The 13,015-nt window shown below is 36.0% G+C and overlaps 1 protein-coding gene across 6 annotated transcripts in view; it reads right to left on the bottom strand.

Moving 5' to 3' along the window:
- Nucleotides 1-13,015, bottom strand: part of PLA2R1 (phospholipase A2 receptor 1) — a 113,589-nt gene that overhangs the window by 53,096 nt on the left and 47,478 nt on the right. For all 6 annotated transcript variants that reach the window (XM_057551435.1, XM_057551436.1, XM_057551434.1 and 3 more), the window contains one exon: nt 5,653-5,822. In XM_057551435.1, coding sequence (XP_057407418.1) covers nt 5,653-5,822 — 170 coding nt within the window. The remainder of the gene's footprint in view (nt 1-5,652; nt 5,823-13,015) is intronic.

Consider the following 13,015-nt stretch of genomic DNA (forward strand, 5'->3'; position numbering starts at 1 on the left):
CCAATGGTTATACACAAAGAATCTAATTTGTCTTACTTCACCTTGCATGCATCCTTTAAAAGTATAGTTTTTTTAAAAAATAAATAAATAACCAATATATTTTAGAGTATTTTAGGTTCACAGAAAAATTTAGCAGAAGGTACAGACTTCCCTTATACCCTGTGCCCCACGTACCTTACTGCTGACATCCCATACCAGAATGGTACATTTGTTAAAACCTATATTGACACATCATTATCACCCCAAGCTCATGGTTTACATTAGGGGCCGCTCTTGATGTTGTACATTCTATGGGTTTGGACAAATGTATAATGACATATATCCACCATTGTGGTATCATATAGAATGGTTTCACCGCCCCCCAAATCCTCTGTGCTCTGCCTATAAACTCCTCCCTCCCCCAGCCCTTGGAAACCACTAATCTTTTTACTGTTTCCATAGTTTTGCCTTTTCCAGAATGTCATATGGTTGGAATTACACAGTATGCAGCCTTTTCAGATTGGCTTCTTTCACCTAGTAATACGCATTTAAGTTTCCTCCATGTCTTTTCATGACTTGACAGCTCATTTCTTTTTAGCACTGAATAATATTCCATTGTCTGCATGTAACACAGTTTTGTTTGTTTTTTTTTGTTTTTTTAAAAATTTATTTATTTATTTAGCTGTGTTGGGTCTTCGTTTCTGTGCGAGGGCTTTCTCTAGTTGCGGCGAGTGGGGGCCACTCTTCATCGTGGTGCGTGGGCCTCTCACTGTCGTGGCCTCTCTTTGTTGCGGAGCACAGGCTCCAGACGCGCAGGCTCAGTAGTTGTGGCTCACGGGCCCAGTTGCTCCGTGGCATGTGGGATCTTCCCAGACCAGGGCTCGAACCCGTGTCCCCTGCATTAGCAGGCAGATTCTCAACCACTGCGCCACCAGGGAAGCCCCTGTAACACAGTTTATTCACTCATCTACTAAAGGACATCTTGATTGCTTGTAAGTTTTGGCAAGTATGAATAAAGCTTCTATAAAAAAAAAATCCATATGCATGTCTTTGTGTGGACATGTTTTCAATTCATTTGGGTAAACACCAGGGAGTGCAAGTGTTGGATTGTATGGTAAGAGTATGTTTACTTTTGTAAGCAACTGCCAACCTGTCTTTGAAAGTGGCTATACCATTTTGCATTCCTGCCAGCAATGTATGAGCACTCCTGTTGCTCCAAATCCTTGTCAGCATTTGGTGTTGTCAATGGTTTGGATTTTGGTCATTCTAATAAGTGTGTGGCAGTATCTCGTTGTTTTAATTTGCAATTTCCTAATGACATATGATGTTGGACATATTTTCATATGCTTACTTTTCATCTATATATCTTCTTTAAGATCTTTTGTCCATTTTTAGATTGGGTTTTTTGTTTACTTGTTGAGTTTTAAGAGTTCCTTGTATATTTGGTATAACAGTCCTTTATCAGATATGATTTTTACAAATATTTTCTCCCATTCTGTGGCTTGTCTTCTCATTCTCTGGACATTATCTTTCTCAGAGCACAAGTTTTAATGAAGTTTTAGTTTTAATGAAATCTAGCTCATCAATTATTTATTTCATGGATTTTGCTTTTGGTGTTGTATCTAAAAAGTCATCACCATACCTAAGGTCATGTAGGTTTTCTATTATGTTATCTTCTGGGAATGTCAAAGCTTTGTGTTTTACATTTAGGTCTATGATCCATTTTGAGTTAATTTTGTTAAGGGTGTAAACTCTGTGTCTATTTCTTTTTGTTTTTTTTTTTTTTGGCATGTGGATGTCCAATTGCCCAAGCACCATTTGTCAAAAAGTTTTTTCTATTGTATTGTTTTTGCTTCTTTTTCAGTGATCAGCTGACTATTTTTGTGTCAGTCTATTTCTAGGCTCTTTATACCTTTTTATTGATTTATTTGTTTTTTTTTTTTTTTGCCAAAACCATATTGTCTTAATTACTGTAGATTTATAATAACTCTTGAAGTCAGGTAGTATCAATCCTCTGACTTTGTTCTTCTTCAGTACTGAGTTGGTTATCCTGGGTCTTTTGCTTCTCATTATAAGCTTTAGAACCAATTTGTCAATATCCACAAAATAACTTGCTGGTGTTTTGATTGGGATAGCATTGAGTCTATAGGTCAATTTGTGTAGAACTGACACCTTGACAATACTGAGTCTATCTATGAACATGGAATCTCTATTTATTTAGTTCTTCTTGATTTCTGCCATTAAAGGTTATATTTTTCCTCTATAGATCTTATATATATTGTTAGATTTATATCTAAAAATTTCATTTTGAGGGGTGTTAATGTAATATGTTTTTAATTTAAAGTCCCCCTTTTCAATGCTGGTATACAGAAAAGCAACTGACTTTTGAGCATTAATCTTGTATCCTGCAATCTTGCTATAATTGCTTATTAGTTCCAGGAATTTTTTTTGATTCTTTCTAATTTTCTACATAAACAATCATGTCATCTGTGAACAAAGTTTTATCTCTTTTCTTCCAATCTGTACCTTTTAATTGCTTTTCTTGTCTTGTTGCATTAGCTAGGACTTCTAGTACAATGTTTAAAAGAGTGTTGAAAAGGGACATCCTTTCCTTGTTCCTGATCTTAGTGGGGAAGCTTCTAGTTTTTCACCATTAAGCATGATATCTGTGGGTTTTCTTTAGACGTTCTTTATCAAGTTGAGGAAGTTCCCCTCTATTCCTTGTTTGCTAACAGTTTTTAACATGAATGGGTGTTGAATTTTGTCAGATGCTTTTTTCTGCATCTATTGATACGATCATGTGATTTTGCTTTTTTAGCCTGTTGATGTCATGGATAACATTAATAAGTTTTCAAATGTTGAACCAGCCTTGCATACCTGGGGTAAATTCCACTTGATTGAGGTGTGTAACTCTCTTTATACATTGTTGGATTCAATTTGTTAATATTTTGTTAAAGATTTTTGTGCCTATGTTCATGAGAGATATTGGTCTGTAGTTTTCTTTTCTTGTAATGTCCTTGTCTGACTTTGGTATTAGGGTAATGTTGCCCTCATAGAATGAGTTACAAAGTATTCCCTCTGCTTCTAACTTCTGGAAGAGGTTGTAGAGAGCTGGTATAATTTCTTCCTTAGATGTTTGGTAGAATTCACCAGTTGAACCCATATGAGCCTGCTGCTTTCTGTTTTGGAAAGTTATGAATTACTGATTCAATTTCTTAATAGATATAGGCTTATTCAGAGAGTCTATTTCTTCTTGTGTGAGTTTTGGCAGATTGTGTCTTTCAAAGAATTGGTCGATTTTACCTAGGTTGTCAAATTTATGGATATAGAGTTGCTCATAATATTCCTTTTTTATCATTTTAATGTCCATGGGATCTGTAGTGATGTCCCTTTTTTTCATTTATGATATTAGTAACTTGTGTCTCCTCTCTTTTTTCTTAGTGAGCCTGGCTAGAGGCTTATCAATTTCATTGATATTTTCAAAGAGCCAGCTTTTAGTTTCATTGATTTTCTTTATTGATTTCCTGTCTTCAATTTCATTGATTTCTGCTCTAATTCTTATTATTTCTTTTCTTCTACTTACTTTGGATTTAATATGTTCTTATTTTTCTAGTTTCCTAAGGTGGAAGCTTAGATTACTGATTTTAAATATTTCTTCTTTTCTAGTATGTGCATTCAGTGCTATAAATTTTCCTCTAAGCCCTGCTTTCTCTTCATCTCACAAATGTATTTTCATTTTCATTTAATTTAAAATGTTAAAAAATTTTCTCTTGAGATTTCTTCTTTGACCCATGCGTTATTTAGAAGTGCATTGTTTAATCTCCAAGTATTTTGGAATTTTCTCAGCTATCTTTCTGTTCTTTATTTCTATTTAATTTCATGTGATCTGAGAGCAGACATTGTATGACTTCTTTTAAATTTGTTAAGTGTGTTTTATGGCCTAGAATGTAGTCTATCTCAGTGGATGTTCCACATGAGCTTGAGAAGAATGTGTAATCTGCTGTTGCTGTTGTTGGATGAAGTAGTCTATAGATGTCAATCATATCCAGTTGATTGATAGTGCTGTTGAGTTCAATTTTGTCCTTACTGATTTTCTGTCTGCTGGATCTGTCCATTTCTGACATAGGGGTGTTAAGAGTCTCTAACTATAACAGTAGATCCATCTATTTCTCCTTGCAGTTCTATCAGTTTTTCCCTCATATATTTTGATACTCTGTTGTTAGGTACATGCACATTAAGGATTGTTATGTCTTCTTTAGAGCTGACTTTTTTATCTTTATGTAATGTCCATTTTTATCCCTGGAAATTTTTCTTGTTCTGAAGTCTGCTCTGTGTCAAGTTAATATAGCTATTCCTGCTTTCTTTTGATTAATGTTAACATGGATATCTTTATCCCTTTACTTTTAATCTATAGGTGTCTATATTTAAAGTGGGGTTTTTGTAGACAACATATACTTGGGTCTTATTTTTTGAACCACTCTAAAAATATCTTTTAATTGGTGTTTAGTTCTCTAATTATTGTTATATATATGATATATGATAACAATTATTATAATATTACAATAATAGTTATCTTTCCTCAGGGAAGAGCTTGAGCCTCTAACCCATTTCCTCTAGATACAAATTTAAAGGTAGCCTATTGTCTATTATCTATTGGGTAGTCCTGATTGAGATCCCCAGGCAAGAAAGGGACCAAGGGCTTCCCTGGCAGTGCAGTGATTAAGAATCTGCCTGCCAATGCAGGGGACACGGGTTCGAGACCTGGTCCAGGAATATGCCACATGCCACAGAGCAACTAAGCCTGTGAACCACAACTACTGAGCCTGCACTCCAGAGCCCACAAGCCACAACGAAGAGTAGCCCCCACTTGCTGCAACTAGAAAAAGCCCATGCACAGCAACGAATACCCAATGCAGCCAAAAATAAATAAATAAAATAAATAAATTTATTTAAAAAAAAAAAAGAAGGGGATCAAGGCATCCAAACAGGGTTCACACTGATGTAAAGGTGTGTTGGATCTAGGTTGGTGACCTAAGATTAACACAAGGGCCTAAAGCTTGGTCCACAGGGGCTGGTTTTAGTGTAGATTATGGCTGAAACCATTAGCTTCTCTGGCACAGTTTCATGGTTTGGGATCCAGAACTGAGCACAGGATGGTGAATTAATAGACCTGTAACTCTGAAATTCTGGTTAAGGTACCACAGAAGTCCATGGAGGAGATGGAGTAGCAAGAATGTTACCTAAGTGACATTCCTCAGCAAAGTCACGTGGCAGTGACTGTGAACTGATTAGCTACGCTCAAATGTGCCCATTCACTCTGCTTTGAAGTGTGACACACTATTCTGGACTGAGTAAGCCCCTGAGATTCTTGGACAATGAGGGCGGATGAGGAAAAGACTTTAGGAGGGAGAAACTGGACTTCTGCTAACAAAGGCATGTGTGGTCTTGAGCAATGAATTTATACCTTGAACTTGTCAAGTGACTCATATGAATTATACTTTAAAAAATGGCCAGCCATATATCACCCCTGAGAACTGGTGGTAATTGTTTTAGTTGATTTATGCATTAAGAAAACACTAAGGAAGAATCAGAGGAGGTGGACCATGAGGTGGATAGAATCTGGGGGCAAAGAAAACAGGAGGGAGAAGTGGTGTGACAGTGCCCTCTACTCACGGGGCTGACGTGCATTCCAGTGTGTGTACTTCACCGGCTCTGACTTCTGCCCTGCCGTCTTCCAAGTGTATTCTCCTGTATCATTTTGATCTTGAAGAGCTATCCAAAAATAAGTGTCCTTCGTTTTTACCACACTACTGATCAAACTGGTAATAAAAGCCTGTTCAAACCTGAAAAAGGGAAAAAAGAAATGATTTTATAGTAAGTTTCTGGGCAATAAAGAAATGTCGTTAAAACATAATGAGGTGCACAGAATGGCACCTGTGTAAGCATTTCTCATGAATTCTTTAGAACATGGGACAGAAAAAATACTCAAAGACCCTGAACGTTACTAATAAATGCCAAACGTCAGTGCAATTCCCAGAAATATGAGTGAGGAAAATTTGATCCTCAAAGGTGGTGCTCAATTCTTTCAAGGAATAGAGTCCGGTTCCAGTTTCGGAGTGTAGTAGTAAAGTCCAGAAAGCTAGCGATACATTTCTTGGTGCAACATGTGCTCTATTGTGTAATTAGGCCACACAGCACACACATGCTGTAATGTGCATGTGGTGGGGAGGTGGCGGTGGGGGATGTGGAGAAGAGGGAGGAGTAGGGACACTATGCTTTTCTGAATGAGCATCTGCCGACACAGGGTTCACACGCGCCCACCCACCACACTTGCCTGGTGAGAATGGAACAGAAATTGGAGTAGCAATTTTATGTCTCCCAGATCAGTTTGTTCACAGGCACATGCAGTCATTGGCTTATTCAAATGTGTTCAGATGTGCATATTCACTGAAGATAAATTTAAAACCCTAGGAACTAATCCAAAGAAGTACACCCACTATATTCCCCAACCGGCTGAATGAATTAGTGTTCATTAACTGCTGGCAATACTCCCTCTTCAACATGAATGCATTGAAAGCAGAATCTAGAAAATTTGTATACATGCTTCCACATGAATACCTAACAGAAATATGTATTAAGCTTTAACCAGCATTGAAATTTTAAGCTAAGTTGGAAACTATCTTGAAAAATTTACTTTCAATACATGTAAAGTTCTGAAGAAACACCTTTCAAACAGTGGTAACTTTTGGCCAGACCCGCTGAGTCATTAAGAAAGGAAACGCCTGATGAAATTATCCAGGAAACCTAAGGAGAAAGCAAATTAGACTTTTCCATCTGATTTTGGATTTTTTTTCATTACCATGCATCTTTAACTTGCTAAAGGAAGCAAAAGAAATGGGGTCATTCAAGAATAGAGGAGTCTCAAAGGAAATAGGGGAGAGAAAGAGAAAAGAACACAAAGATGCAAAGTTTTTAACTGGCTTATGAACATCACTAGCAACAGTTAGTTATATGAGGCATCCATGATACTCATCTTTGCAGAGCATATGCTTTAGTGAATATTTTCTGCAGATAGTCTATTGATAATCTAAATAGCACACATTTGAAATTAGAAGTTTTTTTTTAATCAGATTGCAGAACCTTACATAAACATGCTTCAAAAAGAAGGTATATAAAAGTAAATACTCTCTAGATGCTGTGTAAGTTTCCTTACACTTCCAGTGGTTCATGCTCTTATAACATAGGATCTGTTTTTCCTTCTCCCCTCTGAGGCAGAGTAGCATCATTATCATGCATCGCTGGTGCCTGAAACTACAATGCTAGGAGGCCAGCAAGGCACTGCACCATGGAGGCTACGGTCAGGACCACTAGTCACTGTGCTGGTTCTAAACCCAGGGGCCATCACTGGTTCTTCCATTACCTTGTACTATGGCATTTATTGGATAATGGAGAGATAACGTTGTCTGTGAGCTTGGCCTCTGGTATCATTATTCATGACAACACTTTGCTTTTGTCCCCTGTTGGTTTTAGATTTATTTAGTCCACTCTGATTTGCTATTTTATAACCATTTATCATTGCTCAAAACAATACAAACCTGCTTTTTGAATTGGCAAGTATATCTTTTAAGCAGTTACATATAATACTAATACATTAAATCCTATAACCTTCAGATAAAAACAGGACTCTAGTTTTTCCTGGTCCAGTTTAGAAGATGGCATTGTTAATAACAAAATTCAGCAACTATATTTTTTTTCTAAACCATGTACTCTAAGAAATTAACTCTGGATAACAGCATGCAATCTCTTGAGTGTCTGTTTCCAACTGATAAAGAAACAAGAGATCTTTTTATATTCTTTATCACTCACTGTTTGGCTTCAAACACTTAAAGGGTAGTGAAAACTCTGGCTTACGGTAATAGCGCAGATGACCTTTTAAAGTCTTTTCTGGCCCTGTGTTTTAGAATTCTTCATTTGAGAATATTCCAGAGTTTCATATCTGGATTTTTTGTCTGGTTTCACTGATGTTGTTTAATTCAAATGTTATTATGATTTAAGAAACAAACAATAACCATATGTACATATTTTTATATATTTTTTGAGGAATGCAGTAAAGTAAAAATTGTTATTCTTCAGAAAAACAAATGATAAAATATTTTGCTTATAACCTACTTATAAAATCAAAGTCTGTAGGTGAATACTTCTTAAAAATCAGAAAAAAAATTTCCCATCAATCCTTTAAAAAGGCAAGAAATCAAATTTTTATTTTCAATGTAAACAAGAAAAAAGCAAGTGTATATTGAACTTGTATCAGTTTGAGAAGGATCTGTTGCTCATGGTGCTAAACATTAAATTTTAATTAAAAAAATGCAATTTGAAGATAGCAATGTATATTTTTTGGCATACTTGACACATTTTTTCATTTCAAAGTAAATATTTTATATTTCAAAAATGCACACTTTGAAAAAGGTATTTTATGCTGAAATTTCTAATTGAACATTATATTTCTTCATCAGTTTAGCCAGTGACATATGTAGCTTAAAAAAAAAGATGTTTCTTGTCTGTGAATAACACAGTAGTTAGCAGAAATCAGTAATTAATGACTGTGTTTGTGGTACCTAAAACCAGAGATTGAAAAAATGTAATGCATTGGAAGTAGCTTCACTAGAGAGCCATTTCAACTTAAACAATATGTATATGTATGTATATATATATATGTATATGTATGTATATATGTGTGTGTATATATATATATATATATATATATATATATATATATATATATATATATACATATACATGATTTGGTTAGGAGGGACTCAGCTTTGAACTGAGTAAGTGCAATTGTATTTCTCCCAATACACTTGTTAGCACTTTTGATACCATTTTCAAATAACTAACTCTATTGCTGAACTAATATTAAAATGATAAATTTCTTTCTTTTAAATAAAGAATGGCAATAGAATATCAGTAGTTTTCAAATGGGAGACATGTCATGACCACTATTGCAAGAAGTTTCTGATGGTATTCCTCAAGAACTAGAAATGTTAAGTTTTTGGATATTGTTTCTTTCAAAAGACTAGAAGAAAAATATAGAATTAGAAAATATATCTAATATGTACACAGGAAATAAACCTGGAAGAGCAATCCAAACTGTTAGTGGCAGTTACTTTTGGGAAGGGAAGAGAGATTGGCTGGGAGGGGGCAAGAGTAAAGGTAAGGGGGCACTTTCACTTTTTAGTTGATATTCTTCTGGCTTGCTTGAATTTATACCAATGAGAATGTTTCTATTGTGTAATTTTAAAAAGGGTAACCAAAATGTGTTTTTAAAAAGAAAGTTAACTGCATTCTACCAAAAATAAAAACTGTTAGTTAATAAATGAATTCAGCGAGTGGAGGATACAAAGTCAACACACAAAAATTAGTTGCATTTTTATATACTAACAATGAACAATCTGAAAAGGAAAATAATTCCATTTACAATAGCATCAAAAATAATAAAGTACTGGGGAACGAACTTGACCAAGGAGGCAAAAGACTTGTACATTGAAAACTAGAAAACATTGCTGAAAGAAATTAAAGAAGACACAAATAGTCCATCGACAGATGAATGGATAAAGAAGATATGGCACATATGTACAATGGAATATTACTCAGCTATATAAAGAAACAAAATTGAGTTATTTGTAGTGAGGTGGATGGACCTAGAGTATGTCATACAGAGTGAAGTAAGTCAGAAAGAGAATAACAAATACCATATGCTAACACATATATATGGAATCTAAAAAAAAAAAAAAAGGTTCTGATGAACCTGGGGCAAGACAGGAATAGAGACGCAGATGTAGAGAATGGACTTGAGGACACGGGGAGGGGGAAGGGTAAGCTGGGACAAAGTGAGAGAGTAGCATTGACTTATATACACTACCAAATGTAAAATAGATAGCTAGTGGGAAGCAGCTGCATAGCACATGGAGATCAGCTCGGTGCTTTGTGACCACCTAGAGGGGTGGGATAGGGATGGTGGGAGTGAGACGCAAGAGGGAGGGGATATGGGGATATATGTATACATACAGCTGATTCACTTTGTTATACAGCAGAAACTAACACAACATTGTAAAGCAACTATACTCCAATAAGGATGTTAAAAAAAAAAAAAAGAAATTAAAGAAGCCACAAATAAATGGAAAGATATCCCATATTCATGGATTGGAAGATTTATTGTTAAAATGTCCATACTACCCAAAGTGATCTACAGATTGAATGCAATCCCTATCAAAATTCCGGTGATTTTTTTTTTGCAGAAGTAGAAAAATTCATCTTAAAATTCATATGGAATTTCAAGACATCCTGAATAGCAAAAACAAGCATGAAAAACAAGAACAAAGTTGGAGGCCTCACACTTCTTGATTTCAAAACTTACTAAAAAGTACAGTAATCTAAACAGTGTGATACTGGCATAGAGACAGACATATAGACCAATGGAATAGAATAGAGAACTCAGAAATAAACCATTGCATATATGGTCAAATGATTTTCCACAAGGGTGCCAAGACCATTCAATGAGGAAAGGACAGTCTTTTCAATAATAACGTTGTGAAAAGTGAGTATCCACCTACAAAAGAATGCAGCTGGACTCTTACCCTATACCATTTACAAAAATTAACACAAAGTGGATCAAAGACCTAAACATATGAGCTAAAACTGTAACACTCTTAGAAGAAAACATAGGGGAAATTTTTCATGGCATTGAATGTGGCAGTGATTTCTTGGATAAAACACCAAAAGCACTGGCAAAAAAATAAAAAGGATAAATTGGACTTAATCAAAATTTAAAACTTTTGCACATCAAAGGACACTATCAACAGAGTGAAAGGCAACCCACGAATAGGAGATAGTATTTGCAAATTATGTATCTGATAAACAATTAATATCCAGAATATATAAAGGACTCCTACAACTCAATGACAGAAAACAAACACTTCTGTTCAAAAACGGGTAAAAGACTTGAATAGACGTTTCTCCAAAGGAGATATAAAGATGCCAATAAGCACATGAAAAGATGCTCAGCATCACCAATCATTAGGAAAATGCAAATCAAAACCACAGTGAGATACCACGTCACATCCATAGGATGGCTATTATGTAAAAACAGAAAATAAGCAAGTGTTGGCTAGGAGGTGGAGGAATTGGAGCCCTTGTGCACTACTGGTGGGAATGTAAAATGTTGTAGCTCCTATGGAAACCAGTATGGTTGTTCCTCAAAAAATTAAAAAGAGAATTATTATATGATCCAGAAATTCCACTTCTGGGTATAGTACCCAAAATAACTGAAAGCAGGAAATTGAAAGATATTTGGATATTCATATTCATAGCAGCATTATTCACAATATCAAAAAGGCAGAAATATCTTGTGTCTATCAATAGATGAATGGATAAACAAAATGTAGTATATCCATACTATGGAATATTATTCAGCCTTAAAAAGGAAGGACATTCTGACACATGCTACAACATGGATTAACCTAGAGGGCATCAGGATAAGTGAAATAAACCAGGCACAATAGACAACTACTGTATGATTCTAGTTATAAGGTAACTATAGTAGTCAACTTCACAGACACAGAAAGTAGAATGGTGGTTGCCAAAAGCTGGGAGCAAGGGAAATGGGGAGTTAGTGTTTAGTAGATACAGAATTTCAGTTTGGGAAGATGAAAAATATTTTGGAGTTGGATGGTGGTGATGGTTGTACAATAATAGGAATGTACTTAATGCCACTGGACTGTACACTTAAAATGGTTAAAATGATAATTTTGCTATATATTATATTTTGCCACAATATTAAAAAGTTAACTGTAAAAGTGTTTGGGGGATATGGTTGCAAGAGAATGGCAGAGCTATAAAAATGCTTGCAAATAATGCACATTTAAACTTAGGAAAAAATGAGATATTGCAGCATTTCTCATTTTGGGCAAAATTCTCTAAATCGAATGTCATTTGGATTATTTTGTACAAATATTCCAAGACTGATTGATTCAAGGTTTAGATATACATGCATTTAGACAATTGTCCATGGTAACTTTGGAACTCAAGTTTTGCATTCGTGCTCTGTCTGAAAGCAGGTGGCCAGGCCTAACAAAATTTCCTAACAGCAAGCAAATAGAATTCTGTTATTTGGCAATAAGGGTTTGTTTTTCTTCCCTCTCTCTTCCACAAAGTGTTAAAAGTCCTAGACCAGGAGCAGTTGCCCTATAACAAAAGAAGTACGTAATTTGTAGCAGGTGGTTCTAATTGTGCCCATCAAATGTGTCGCTCAGTTGTGCAGAAGAGTAGAAAATCAATTAGCAACTACAAGCTTGGGTACTGGTGAGTGACAAGAGTGTCTTAACTCAAACAGGAAATCAGTAATGGAAGAAAATGATTAGCAAGGCTGCTAGTGGATACTCCTGGATCTGAGGAGACTGTCCATCTACTGCCCAACCTTCTCAGACAAAAGATGCTGTTGAAAAATACTCAAATGTGAATTGTTACTCAAAGAACAGTATGCCGTGGGTCTTTGTTTCTTATCTGATAAGGTCCGAATGAATAAAAATCAAGAGCTTAGGACACTTCCTGTCTTCAACTTGTATGTCTCATTTTTTTTTTTAAAGATTTATTGATTGATTGATTGATTGCTATGTTGGGTCTTCGTTTCTGTGCGAGGGCTTTCTCTAGTTGCGGCAAGCAGGGGCCAGTCTTCATCGCTGTGCGCGGGCCTCGCACTATCGTGGCCTCTCTTATTGCGGAGCACAGGCTCCAGACGCGCAGGCTCAGTAGTTGTGGCTCACGGGCCTAGTTGTTCCGTGGCATGTGGGATCTTCCCAGACCAGGGCTCGAACCCATGTCCCCTGCATTGGCAGGCAGATTCTCAACCACTGTGCCACCAGGGAAGCCTGTATGTCTCATTTTTGAGTCATTGCTCTGGATGCAGACATGTTTGCAAGGCAGTGTTCATGCATGTTAACTGCCTGGGAGAGCTGCCTCACTGGGACTAACGTGTAGT

This window comes from Balaenoptera acutorostrata, chromosome 8 (genome assembly GCF_949987535.1).
Source record: "Balaenoptera acutorostrata chromosome 8, mBalAcu1.1, whole genome shotgun sequence".
NCBI classification, from domain to species: domain Eukaryota; kingdom Metazoa; phylum Chordata; class Mammalia; order Artiodactyla; family Balaenopteridae; genus Balaenoptera; species Balaenoptera acutorostrata.